The sequence below is a fragment of the Aptenodytes patagonicus genome, chromosome 2 (genome assembly GCF_965638725.1).
Source record: "Aptenodytes patagonicus chromosome 2, bAptPat1.pri.cur, whole genome shotgun sequence".
Classification (NCBI taxonomy): domain Eukaryota; kingdom Metazoa; phylum Chordata; class Aves; order Sphenisciformes; family Spheniscidae; genus Aptenodytes; species Aptenodytes patagonicus.
In genome coordinates this window covers 109,016,468-109,030,633 of record NC_134950.1, presented here as the reverse complement: position 1 = coordinate 109,030,633, position 14,166 = coordinate 109,016,468, and the positions used below count along the sequence as shown (strand labels likewise).

General features: G+C 39.6%; 1 protein-coding gene across 2 annotated transcripts in view; it reads left to right on the top strand.

Annotated features, from left to right (window-relative positions):
- Window positions 1-14,166, top strand: part of ADCY1 (adenylate cyclase 1) — a 164,954-nt gene that overhangs the window by 58,181 nt on the left and 92,607 nt on the right. For both annotated transcript variants that reach the window (XM_076330729.1, XM_076330728.1), the window contains exon 3: window positions 7,371-7,489. In XM_076330729.1, coding sequence (XP_076186844.1) covers window positions 7,371-7,489 — 119 coding nt within the window. The remainder of the gene's footprint in view (window positions 1-7,370; window positions 7,490-14,166) is intronic.

The following is a 14,166-nucleotide window of genomic DNA, read 5'->3' as shown; positions in this document are numbered from 1 at the left end:
TTTATCTCATGTGTTTTTTGTGGATGGTACCTAAAAGGCACAATGTACTGCTGAGTTTTTCTCATTATCATTCCATTTCTTGTATGCTATCCTGTGAACTTTGTACCTTCGAGCCGTTTTATGGTCTCTTTATGCCCCCTCTCCAGCCCGATGCTTCTGCACTCCATACTGCCCATTGCTCTCTCTGTTTTAGCCAAGACTTCACCCTCCCCTAATTCTTTCACAAAGTCTTACCTTCTCCATTGTAACTAATAATCTTCCATGTGGAACCTATCAATGCCTTATTAAAGACTATGCTGATGATATATCCTGTATTTCCTTTATTTAAACAAAAATAAGTTAACCATAGAAAGATGTCAAATTGGTCTGGTACAGGTCTACTCATCCTGAATCCATCTTGCAGTTCGTACATAGTATATTGATCATCTACCATAACTGTATGTTGTTAGCCATCCTCTTACTACTCAAAATCTGTGCATTAGATGGCAGCTTTATGGATGGTCTTTTACGATTATGATTGTAATAATGACTTACTGATAAATACAATTTTTCAAGAAATCTCAGGAACGTTCTGAAACATTGCCACCTTGTGGCTTTTAAAAAATCACCATCTTTAACGGTGCTTTTTCTTGTACTTAGTAGAAAGAAAGGGCATAGCATAGTTTAATTTAAAATAATTCACTAATGAAATCTGCTGTCTTTGTTTTCCAGCATACAGGAAGTATAAATGAATCCTAGTAGTTTTACACAAAGTTGTTCTTCCATGCATAGCACTAGGCTTCTTTTCTCTCTCTTTTTTTTTCTTTTCCTTACAGGGAATTAAAATGGCTGTGCAGTGTAATACAGGGATGACAGAGACCATAAACCCACTAAGCAGTAGCTTTTAAAATTATGCAAGAGTGAACTTATCAAGGTATAATTAGGTAGCAGGTGGTAATATTTAGGATGTACTTTGGAGTCCCAGCTAAGTAGAAGCTGAATCTCAAAATTATATAGATGAGTTGACTTTGAAACAGTCTTATTAATATTTTATGTGCATGTCTGATGCTTGTCTTCTCCAGGAAAAAAATGCTTTTTAAATATGGTGGCACTTTCCATGTAAGTAGAGTGATAACAAAAGAAGATCTGTGGTAGACTGCAAAAATTGGTGGGTTAGACTTCATGTTTTGTATTGTAAAAAACCTTGTAGAGTAGATGATCAAAATGCTCCTTTCTTTTGTGAGCTCCTTCTCCTATTTGCCATCACTGCTGGAGTGTTACTATAACAAACAAAAATATTCATATTTTATCAGCCAGGAAACAAAGGTGCCAAACCTGTTATTGTTACATTGCTTCTTTTTTCTTTCTTTCTTTCTTTTTAAAGTCCTTATGAAAATGCAGAAAGCAGTGGACCACGGGCATGCAATCTATGCTGAATAATGTGGTTCAGTGCCAGGGAGTGTGAGAAAGGACCAGGATCTGGAGCGCCATCCAGAGTTACTGCTTTCCCTAGCATAAGGTTGGGAACCTCTGAGTCCCATTTTGAGCAAGTTCCACAAGACAGAGCTCTCTGCCAAGCCAGGCGTAGGGCCCAGGCTCCCTGGCAGGTGAGGGCAGCAGTGCCAGCAGGCTGGCTGTAAGGCAGTTCAGGTGGCACCCAACAAAGCTGACTAAAGAGACTGAGTTGCATCCATTACAGTCATCTTCTTATGGGACTGAAAAACATGCAAAGCAGTAAATTTTTCTGCAGGGCCCTTCAGCAGGTCCAGACTGTAACTTCATTCTCCAAATGAATTCCACTAAATGTGCATATACAGTAGCATGAGAGGACAAGGAGCAATGAGATTCAAAGAACCAGAGAAACATGAGAGCCTGCAGCTTTGAGGCAATGCTACAGTTCCTCTGATTGCTTCGCTTCTGTATCTCAGAAAAAATGGCAACAACGGTTTCCTTTGATAAATTAGTCTGCACTGAATATAAATGAGATTTCCATTTTGTTTTCTGTTTATCTCATATGATAATCTACAGGAATACAATTTAGCATGGAGAAGCACAGCAAGTGCATCCAGTTTATAGGTAGAAAGTTGTGAGGGGTCATCCAACTGCACAGCAGGCAATAGGAAAGAAAGGAGAGGATGCTGGCTGGGAACATTAAGACGTTTTCTGCATTTCAGTCTTCTTTTCTGATGAAGGGAGAGTGGGTTCATAAATGATTTACAATTTGCTGAAGGAATTTGAAAATGTATCACAGTCATTTCCCATACAGATGTCAAAATAAATCATTTTGCACAATAGGAATAGAATGTGGTATTGGACTGGGTAGTATTGTTTGGGGAGCTGCATGAAATGATTATAAATCAAGGTGAAAATTTCAAAGGGACTTTGAGAAAGTCATAAGCATTTGGAAGAAGCAGTAAAAGAAGAAAGATATTCAAAATGGGAGGGGAAGGGCATCTTCATTTGGAGACAGGCGCAAGAAATGATTAGGAACATGCACTGGGGACTCCCATAAAAGCAGAGCTGGGTTGTGGGTGGGAAAAGCTGTCCAGGCCAGCTATGGGAATGGGAGAGGGAGTTGTGCTGAGAAGCCTCCAAATTGGAGAAAGCTGAAGAGAGCGTAGGGGCAGAACAGAGCGTGCAGATGATGGAAACTTGCTTCAACAGTCTCTGTTGTCTGCTTGCTTTTTTCCGCTTCCCCTCTCAGGAAAGAGAAATCACACTACTGCTAGAGGGTGCTGAGCCTTGAGCTCCCCTGCTATTTTAGAAGCCACACTTGTGTGTGGTAAGGTGGCAGGATGCCTTCAGGCCTCCCGAGGAAGCCACAGGCGCCCTCCACTCCTGATCCTTGTGCTGTTGTCCCTCTTGGTACACAACAGTCAGAAGGGACCTCTGGAGACCATCCAGTCCAACCACCCCCTCAAAGCAGGACTGCCAGCAACACCAGGTCTGGTCAACTGCGGCTTTGTCTAGCCATGTCCTGAATAACTGCAAGACTATTAAAGTTTTTCCCCAGGTCCAACTTGGAGTGAGAATTGCAGTACAGGAGCTTGTACTTGTAGTTAGGGTTGAGAATGTTCCAAACAAGTAGTAATATAGAGTCTTTTTGGCCATTAACAATGGGAAACTTTTTTTTTTCCCCCATTTCTTTGCCTTTGCATATTTTCCTTCTTTGTCATGTGCATAATGGTGCTAGTTGTTGAATAGTGCCAAGGTAACACTGAGCAATTCCTAATTGGCTTGGTATGCACATTTTGACTTGCCTTGGAGCCAGATGAATGTTTGTTCCTTCTCTTATTTCTAGTACTGCTTCATTTCTGTGGGAGAAAGAAATCTGGATATTTTTCTAAATTGAGTGTCCTTTTCAAAATTAACTAAGTCTTCATTAATGGTGCAGAAATTCCTCATTAATGAGGATAAGACAGTTGGCAGAGGCAGCCCAGTTTGGCATTCCAGATCCCAGGCTAGGACTGGCAATTTAAAATACAAATTTAATGAAAAATGCTGTGAATGAAGGAGATACAGGTCCTCCACTGTCATTTTCTTTTCTTAGTGAGATTTGTGCAGGGAATGCAAAATCATTGACAGACAATTACAATCTCTGAAAAGAATCTTTTTTTTCAGCATGCAATTTCACTTTCAACCATGTTAATGCTAAGTTAAGATTTACAGCAGGAGAAGAAGAGAGTACAAATTCCTAAAATAGCATAAGTTGGTCACCGGGCCAAGATTTACTTTTCTGGGTACAAATCAGTTGTAATAAGCCTAAACAGCATTGTGGATGAGTGAGAAAGGTGAAAATGTGGAAACATTTTTCTCTCTACTAGGCCCTGTGTTTTGGAATATGCCAGATGTTGAGGCTACCTCAATACAACATCATTTGTCACCAGTAAGGTCTGCAGCATGAGTGTTGTTTTATTCTAGTCAAAGTTGTTGCTAATTGATTAGTGCTCCCTGTCTCACTCTCTCAATTTTTTTCTGTCACCACCCGTCCCCGTCAGAGGCAACAACCACTCAAGCGTGAATGTCACCACAAATGTGACTGGCCTTGCTTCAGTGCTGTCACTTGTTCCATTAAATGCACTATGCAGCCATGCACATCTAGTTTTCCTTTTAATCTGGTTTTCAGATTATTTTTATAATCAGATCAGCCGTACAGGAGCAAATGAAAAAAAATCAGACAACGATGGTAGGACTTGCTGAATAGAGATCCAGGTGGAGCCCTTTCCCAAACCTTCCAACAGCTGTATTTGGCATACATGAATTCACTCTTGCAGCTCCAAACCTGTGAGTCCTTGATCATTCCTTAGGCTGACCTGAAGGGCAATACTGCTTTGCTTGACAGATGAGATTTTGCCCAAAATAAAAGAGACTTTTCTTATATTTTTTCTAGAGAGCTAGATGCTGTCTTTCATTTATTTTCAGTGCTTCAATACTTTCCATTGTGGGGTTGTTTCTTACATTTTCCAGTCTCTCCTGCAGTGACAATTCTTTACAGCCGCGATGCCACTTCCCTTCTTGGCCTGAAAGGTCAGAAGTGGTTGCCCTTTGAGAAAGCCATAATTGAGTCCTTCCTCGCTTGGTGAGTCTGAGGCTGCTAACCCTCTTTGTAAAGACTCTACAATTCTTCCTCAGTAATCCATCTTTTTTTTTTTTTTTTTTTTTTTTTTAATTTCTAATGAAAAAAGCAAGCCACAACAATTTGATATAGGATTTTCATAAGCTCCATTCAGGTCTTGTAATAGTCAAGCTAATGCGTATAGGAATCACCATTTTTGTAGCCTCCCTTAACACATCTGACATCTGCAGGTTTCAACACTGTCAAGTGCTGCATCCTGCAGCTCTCCAGTGCTACCTTCACAGTAATGATTGTTATTACTTCCCTGGCTTCTGTGCTATTTGCCATGCACTGAAGAAGTTACCTGTGAGTTTTTTATTCACATCTTGTATTGTAATTGTGTTTACAGGCCATAGAAGAACTATTCAGTCAGTGTTGGTCTCTGTGAGAGTCTGTCAGTATAATTTTTGCTTGGTTATTTATCTGTTTGTTTTAGTCTGACTTTCTAGGAAACAGAAGCTGAAATCCCACTCTTTCTCCATAGCAGCTTTGGAATTTACTTATCCATTTCAGCAAAATGGCAAAGATCTTGTTTAATATGCTTACTTAAAGAGAAGCTACAGTGAACATTTAGTCCTTATCAGACATCATAAAATTGGCATCCAGGATAATACTTACGAAATTCCAGCATCCTTTGGAGTTTATACCATCTTAAGCACCAGAGAATTTAACCATCAGTCCAAACTTCTCTCTTGTGTGGATTCTCCATTGTCTGATAGGTGGTCAGCTCATTTTGCAACCTCAGTATATTTCAGTTAAAACAGTAAATCAACTGCAAGACAAAAGTAGTGGGAAACAGAGCTTCATAAGATCCATTGTTGACAAAACTATTTGGTTTGGATTTTAACCCAAATTTTGGGTTACCCAAGTATAATTCTGCTGTGGAGATATAAGCATACTTAATTAAATTAACATAAAAATTATAGTAATTAACCATTTTCTACCAAGATGTGAGACTGTTTGGTTAATCTGAAATTGATATATGCATAAACTGTTAACAAATGTTTAATTCCATCATATTCTTTGCAATATTCTTAGTATTCATATGAGAACAATAGGAAATAGTTAATAGTTAGTGATCCTTAGCCTTAAGTTCACATGAACTGCCACAAACATATGAAGGAACTTTAGTCTAAAGTAAGTACCAGGGCAGTTCTGCAAAGTTTAACTTATTCCTTGGTGACATAAATATTCAATGTGTCTTCTTCCAGAAGAAATGGTAAAATTAGAAACACTTTGAATGTTATTTGGTGGTTTTGGCTGGTGAATGTGTGCATGTGAGCAACACAAAGCACTCGTCTGTGCTGATACCCTCTTCTCAGTGTTAATTGTTGCTCCTTATTTATTTAATGTCATTTAAATAAAAGGAGGATGTGGTTTGGCCAAGATCTGCACTTCTGTGATGTCTCGCAGCTGCCATTATGGTGGCTGTCGATCATCAGATAACAGAATCACAGAATAGTTGAGGTAGGAGGGGAACTCCGGAGGTCAGCTGGTCCAACCGCCCTGGTTTCCAGGATGAGCTGCTGCATCACTTTTCCAGGAGTCAAGGTGAAACTGACTGGCCTGTAGTTCCCTGGGTCCTCCTTCTTGCCCTTCTTGAAGATAGGAGTGACATTGTCTTTCCTCCAGCTTTCAGGCACTTCTCCCAGTCACCATGTTTGATCAAAGATTATTGAGAGTGGCCTTGCAGTGACGTCTGCCAGCTCCCTCAGTGCTTGTGGGTGCATCCCATCAGGACGTGTACATGGACTTATGTATGTCCAGTTTGCTTAAGTATTCCCTGACCTGATCCTCTTCCACCAAGGGTACATCTTCCTTGCTCGAGCCTTTCCCCGTGTTCTCTGAAACCTGGGATTCCTGAATCAGATCGGATGTGGTTATGTGAATTCATTCAGACTGTTGCTATGACTGAAGCTAGCAGGTCTAATGGATAAGCTTGGAACTGCATTTTAAATGGCAAGTGTTTTCTGTATGAAAACAAAACTTAAGTAGGTATCTAAGGACACCTTACAACACCTAAGAACACCTGCTGCAAGTTTTCCAGGTGGTACCTGTGAATGGGCCAGAATATGTGGAAAGACTACATAGGCCTTTATAGTCGATACTGACAAGATCCAAAATGTTAGAGGTCCCTTTTATGCAGGTCAGTGACCCATGCTAAAAATTTCTCTGTGGATATAGCAAGAAGAGATGTGTTTAACCAGGGGTTTGTACTGATGCATTCCATTACTGAGCTGGCTGGAACAGACATTGCCACACTGGATAAGATGCCATTAAAACTGTACCTTTATTACTGTTCTGCTGGTTCAGACTGTGGATAAATCTATTATCCACTCTTGCTGTTTAATAACCAGCTGTCATAGTCCTTGTAACATAACACTTTCATTAGATTCAGAAACAGGACACACAAAAGGATAGCAAATGATCCTGGGAAGTCTTTCCCAGACAGATAAATGCTACTAACAATAAAGTAAGTTGTTATTATTAGCATTGTGATGTTAATGAAAATTATGGACAATTATCTGCTCTTGAAGCTGGCTTTTCCCTTTCTGTATAGTTTTTTGATTTTTTTTTTTTGTTAGTGCAGATGACTTAAAAAAGACACCCACACAGGCTGCAGAAATTTGAGAGAAATGGTTCATATTATTTATGCAGTGGAAATTCTCAGGGAGCAGACTAGATTAGGAAAAGATTGTCTAGTTTGCTAGTTTAAAACTTTTGAATAATGGTCACACACTATACCACAAAACTGATGTTGTACATTTTCTTCTAGGAACGTCTCTTGATGAGTCTTTTGCCCAGGAATGTTGCAATGGAAATGAAGGAAGATTTCCTGAAGCCTCCTGAAAGGATTTTCCACAAGATTTACATTCAAAGGCATGACAACGTTAGGTAGGATTGACGTAGCCCATGAAATAATTTAAAGCAGAAAATACTTAGTGGAAATACAGTGACGTGCAATTGCAGTCAGGTCTTAGAGAAAAAAACAACAAGCAGTACAGTGAAGATTTGTCATTTATGCAGAAGAGGCCCACTAGGAAGACTTAATAGTCTTCTCAGAAGATAATGGTGAATCAATAAATGGCTTAGAATAGTAGTGCTGGGAGGCAGACAACTTTTTTCAAATGAGTAGTCATTCTTTTTGTACTGTATTATATTTTGGGTGAATAGGAGTACTTATTTTGCATGGTAACTTTTACACATTTATATTTTCCTGATAGTAAGATGGATTACTTTTAATGCAATAGATTTTTTGGGTAATAGCATGGAAATACAGAAAGAAAGTGTGATGTAAACTTAAAAAAATGTGTATCTGTTCCTATCATATGAGCATTCCTCCTCAGAGGTTATTGACTAAGGCTCAGTTCTATTTCTTGATCTTGTTCAGTAACAGACTGTTGTGCAAGTGCCCTCATTTATACTGGTTGTTATTAAAGTGCATTCTCATTTGCTATTCTTCTCTGCCAAGGCCTTGTCTGATTGGTGTTGTTTTATCATACTGCTTATAGCTACTTTTTCTCCAAGTGCCTTGCTTTCACACCAAAAACAGTGTCAAAGAGGTTTACTTCGTGCCACCCTTGCACTAAGCAAGGTGCAGACTTAACAAGTGATGCCACAGAGCTGCCTTGGTTTGTACCATGTACTCATGTGGCAAAGGAGTAAACTCCCTTAGCACCTCCTCCGCTCCCTCATCCACTGGTAAGTTCCTTCTCTTGGGGTTCAGTCTATCTCCCATTGAGCTGACTCTAATATTTGCAAGGACCGCTTCCTAGTGACTAAGCTGTTGCAACTGAAAGCATTTATGTCAGTGAGGGAATCAGAGATGGCTGTGATGGGAGTGTTTAGAAGACTGACAAATTAGGTCAGTTTTACGCTGTAAAATTAAACATTACTGAATTTATTGATTAGCAGCTCACTTCTTGCTAATGGTTGAATCTTACATAATGTTGATCATCATCATTACGTATACAAAACTCTTGGTCTTTACCAATCAATTCAAAGTTAGCTGTACGTGTACAGTACCCCAGAGCTGATGCTGCAAAGTTAGCATTGTTGGTTACAGTCTTTGATGGTTCTCAGTTGCCAAAGTCAGGCTTGAGAACTCCTGAAGGAGAGAATTCAAGATCAAAGTGGGCTGTCTTCCTCCTTCTCCAATTTTCCTTGTCTATGCCTCACGCTTTTATTCTATTGCCTCCCCACCAACACCATTTGTCTTTTTTTCTTTTTCTTGCCATTCTTCCATCTTTGGATGATGTCTTGTCTATTTGCAGTCACTTGTGCTTACCTTGTCTGCTGCCTGCCAGATTTTTGTTGCTTGGGTGCCTTCTACTATTTTGTTTGTCCCTTTGGTGATTGCATTGCTTATATACTTATAAAAGTTGTATCTAGTTATGCCATCACAATGCTATGAAATACAGGTATACTACTGTTGGTTGCACTTATATTCAGGTTCAAGGCAAGCCAATGATAATTATATCCTGATTAGTACATTTATACCTTGTATGTGTCACAGATGTCTGCACTGGTTACAGTGTAAGTAGTCTTCTTAAACGGCATTGCTTTGCAGCTGGACTGGTTGATTATAATGCTTCTGAGTCCTCTCGTGCGCTTTTTGAAATGTAACCTCAGGAGTACCCTTTTTTTGTCTACATGAAAGGGTGTTTCACATAACCTCTAAGGCTGCTGTGGCTTACTCACTGCTTCGATGAGGAGTTCATAAAAGATTTTGAACCTGAATACCCTGTCTGGAGAGGTGAATTCATTCTCTGACATTAAGAGGGTACTTTTGGGGCAAATGGAGGCAAAGTAAGATGGTCTTATTTTAACGTCAAAGGAAGGATCCTCAGGGAAGAGAACTGAAAACAGGAGACCTTCCCTCACCATCTGTGCTATAAGAAACTGTATTACATTTTATTTCAGTAATGCAACTACTGTATTAAAAAAAAGATAAGGGGGGGCATAGTGTCCCAGTAAATACCCAGCAAGCGGTTGCTAGCAGGTCCCGGTAGACCAGAGTTTCGCCCCGGGAGCTGTGTGACTCTGCAGATCTGAACGATGCAGGGGAACTCCCTGCAGGAGCGGTACTGACACCAGTGTGGAGGACAGCACTACAGCATCCCTCCGAGAAGTGCTGCTGGTGGTCATTGCCAATAATAAGATCTGTGCTTTACCTTTTTAAGGAGATGAAAACAACTTTTTTTCTTTTGAGTAGTGGCAGTTCAGTGCTATACCAGCCAGACCTAAGAGACCATTCCCATATTCTCATGACTTGCCTTCTTCACACCAAAGGTTCTGTAAAACACCACTATTAAAACAAACAAACAAAAAGCCCCTCTATTTTTCTAAGTTCCTGGAGTTTTTAACCCCAAAACTACACAGTGGAAAATAGAAAATGAGCTGCACTTTTACCTTTCCTATTGCAATGCTTTCTTTTTCTCCCAGCAAGTATCTGGAAGTGTCAGAACATTATCTGCCAGAAAGGATAGGCTGGAGGAGGTACACATGCAATTAGTAAACTGCATGATTTTTTCACTCCTCACCTATTAAAAAAAAAAAAAACAACCCCAACAACAACAAAAAAAACCTCACCAGCAACAAAAAAATCTGTTTCAGTCTTCTAAGTAGCTGCCTGAAAAAACCAGAGTCTTTAAGCACTAGATCTTGCTTGTGAAAAATAAGAGATTCATACAGCTACCTTCTTTACCTTCTCCCAGAAACACACAGGGGGATATATTAGAGTGGATATATATATATTCCCCTGTAAGAAGTGAATGATGGACTGGGAAAAGATACTGGCATATTTCAGATACACCATGGCAACAGCCCTGGTTTATCAATTAGTTGGTAAATATTTTACCAGCTATCAAATAGTTGTTGAATGACGGCCTGCAGCTGACTGCGCCTTGGGAAGGGAATGGAAATATGCCTCTCCCTGTTGAGGGCAGAGCCCTCAGTGTTGTGGCACGCTTCGATGAGCTCTTCCCAGATCTGTAGTAAAGAGAGGAATTGATTTTGCTCACACATAACCCTCTTCACTTAGAAATCACTTCAGACCTCCACCTTAGTACCCAGGATTTTATGTTTCTTTCTGCAGTACAAAGCATTAAACTCCTTCAACACCAATTGAAGATTTCCGTGTGGAGAGGGAGCCAGTTTAAAACTTACTTTATATTTCCATTTGAGACTGTTCTAAGGGCATCAATGAATATGGCCCATAAAGGAGCACTGAATAGATGACTTCCTATGCAGAACGACAGTGCCATCAAAGGAACTTGCAAGGGCCCTGGGAACTGTAGTGGTTTGTGGGGAAAAAACCCTTTTCTCCTCCAAAATGCTCGCATTTAGCAAATGAAAAATTCCTGCTAAGAAAGACATGTACAAGCTCATAACTTGGGGAAGGTCTGTTATATAACTTTACTGAAAGTGCCAGAAGTGCAGAGAAAGGCTGAAAGCTTGAACCCTCCATGTTCCTCCAATTCCAGAGCTTGAACTTTTATAATTTAGTTCCAGTAGAAGCAGGTCCTTTGCACAATGCTCATGCTTACTGCTTGAGCTTTGCAGAAACAAATGCTGACAGTCCACAATCTGAAATGTTGTTTGGCCACTTGAGATATTTCTTTTCTTGTTCTGTAACTATTTTTCATTTAGCTTTTGTATTTTTAAATTAATTTCTCTGAATATTTTGTTTATTTATGTCAACTTTTTATCACCTTTATTTGCATTTTTCCCCCTTCCTTTTATTTGGTTTCTCCTAATGCAGTTTTGTGGTGGTTCTGTCATTTTTTTTGCATTATTTGAAGATTAAGTGAAACATACGGAAAGAACTACTTTTTTCTCCTCTCTCACAATCCATTAACTGTTAACATTTGAAGAGCATCAAAGCTCTGTGTTCAGCAGTTTCATGTCAAAAGAGAAAGATCACTAGGCCCAAATTCACCTTACTTTTGGAAGTGAGATAATGGTACAAGAAAAGGTTGTTATCCATTCCAACCCTCTGTACGTATTTGTGCATGTGCAAAAAGGAACAAAAAATCTTTCCCAGGCAAGTTTTATTATCTCCTGTGTACACTGTGTAAAGGGTAGTGGTTAAAACAGAATATATTTCTCTATGCAAATATATTTCTCTTCTTCTCAAAGAAGAGGTCAAAAGGAATTGTCACAAGCTGATAAAAATCAGTCCTTTGCCAACAAATTATTCACTCTACAGGTAAGCTGCTTCTTTTCCTACGTTTTGTGTGGAATACCTGAATATTACCCAATGATCTTGAAGAAGATACGGCTTTTTTTGTCAAAGGGGAAGAAATGAGGCTTTTTGTATATCTGCTACCTTGTAAAGTTTTTGAACAGAATTGCTGTACAGTAGGAAATGAGTGCATGTGTTTTAAATGGAAACAAACAACTTAATGCAAATGCAATATGCAAAACAAGACATGCAAATACACATCCAAAATTATTATAGCGTGAACCCAGTGAGGGCACTAAATTCAAGCATCAGGAAGGTAAAATAATCACAACCAGTATAATATCTGTGCCTCATGAGAAGGAAATAGTCCATATACAGTTCAGGAGCCATTTCAACACAGTGTAGGTGTTATCTTACTGGGGTGACCCCAGCCAAGGTCACAATGAAGGATGTGAGGACCAGATGTCAGCTTACATGTGAAGACTCACCAACAGAACAGCTCTTCTGTGATGCTCAGTAGTATGGTTTGTAACATACAAGAGACAGCTCTTTCCCAAGATTAGGTTAAGTAATGTAGGATTAATATTTCCTTTTCTTATCCCTTGTCTGGCCCTACAGGGTTGAGGAATTTACAGATCACATATATATGTACCATGGCTACTGTAAAAACACACTACTCCTGACTGAATTTCTCCATGCAGATATATTAAGTAATTTCAAGTTGTGTTTTAGCTCAAATATATGCCCTGTATGGAGCGTTTTGTTGTTTGTCTGTTTTGAAACGGACTTTTCCCACTCCATTAGATATTAATGAAACTGTTTCAACACACGCATGGATGAAGATATGGCTGACTTGGTATGTTAACAGACAACTTCTCACTCTGCTCTGTAACTCAAATAACGTTCAAGAGAGAAACAGAAAGTGAACAGTGAACTGCTACCAATTTCTTGAGCCTCTGGTACAGCAATTTCATTTAGCCTAATTTTTACAAGTGTGAAATAAAACTGGCTGCTTTGTAAGAAGATATATTAATTTCAGGCAACACACTGCCTGATTCAAAGCTACCAATAAAAAGATTCCTCGTGGCCATTTAGAAGTTGTTGTGACCCAGTCTGAGGCCAGAGCACAGTCTGCAGCTATCTATATGTAAATATTTCTGATCTGTCCTGTCTTCTAGAAAGCATCAGAACTCAAAAAACTTTTGAATTTAACTTACCCGTTCCAACATTTTAAAAAGCAGTGATCATGACGCCTATGAACAGGCCTTTGTGTGTAGGCTTTCTGAGCTCATAAGACTTCACAATGAACTAGTTTTCATGAATGATTATTTTGTAAAGACAACCCTTCCTTTGTTTTTCATTTTAACAGCCCTCTTTAATTTTTTGAGAACATTTGTTTCTTCATCATTGCAGTGAGTTATAGATAAAATTATTAATAATTTTCCCTTATGGTTAATCTTTAAGGAAAAAAAAAAACCCTACAGGTTCCTTTCTGAGGCAGCATGTGCCGTTAAAATATCATTCTTGTTATAAGTTGTACTCTAATTAAACAAATGACCCAAGTGGAAAGAAAAAACAGGGCATACAATCCCTCCTTATTTTGCTGAGTATTTGTTTATACAAGTGGCTCCATTGAAACCAGCAGGACTATTCAAGTGCACAAAGCAGATGAACGAGCGCTGTTAAAAGTGAACATTTACCACCTACAAGCTCTTAAATGTCTTGTGTAACTTGGCAGGATTTCTCTTTCTGAACGCCCCATAGAGTGACATAGAAAAGGGTTGCTCCGTCAATACTCACAGTTGGGAAGCAGCTTAAATCTCTTCAGCCAAGCCACAGGCTTTCCACGCTCTGTTTTAGCAGGTGCAGCAGCTTCCTGCAGTGCTGCGGGACAGCTGCAGAGTCACTGGGCAGGTGCTGGCTATGCCTGCCTGCAGGGATCACAGGAGAGAAAACGGGAATACAGAAGGTCCTGGAGGGATGATTCAGGGCTTGTCAACACAGAAATGCTCCAGGTAGTCAAGGAGTATGATATAATGATGTTATGTAACTTGTATGCCTGTGCTGAACCAGCTCAACTCCTTTTTTGTGACAGAGATGAGTTGGAAGGTTGGAAGGAACCTTTAAAGTCCAATCCCCTGTCATGGTCAGGGACATCTTTCACTAGATAAGGTTGCTCAAAACCCTGACCAGCCTGACCTTGAATACTTCCAGGAATGGGGCATCCACAGCTTCTCTGGGAAACCTGTTCCATCCTAATAGTAAAGAACTTCTTCCTTGTATCTGATCTAAATCTACCCTCTTTTAGTTTAAAACCATTACTCCTTGTCCTGTCACTACAGACCCTGGTAAAAAGTCCCTCCTGATCTTTCTTATAAGCCCCTTT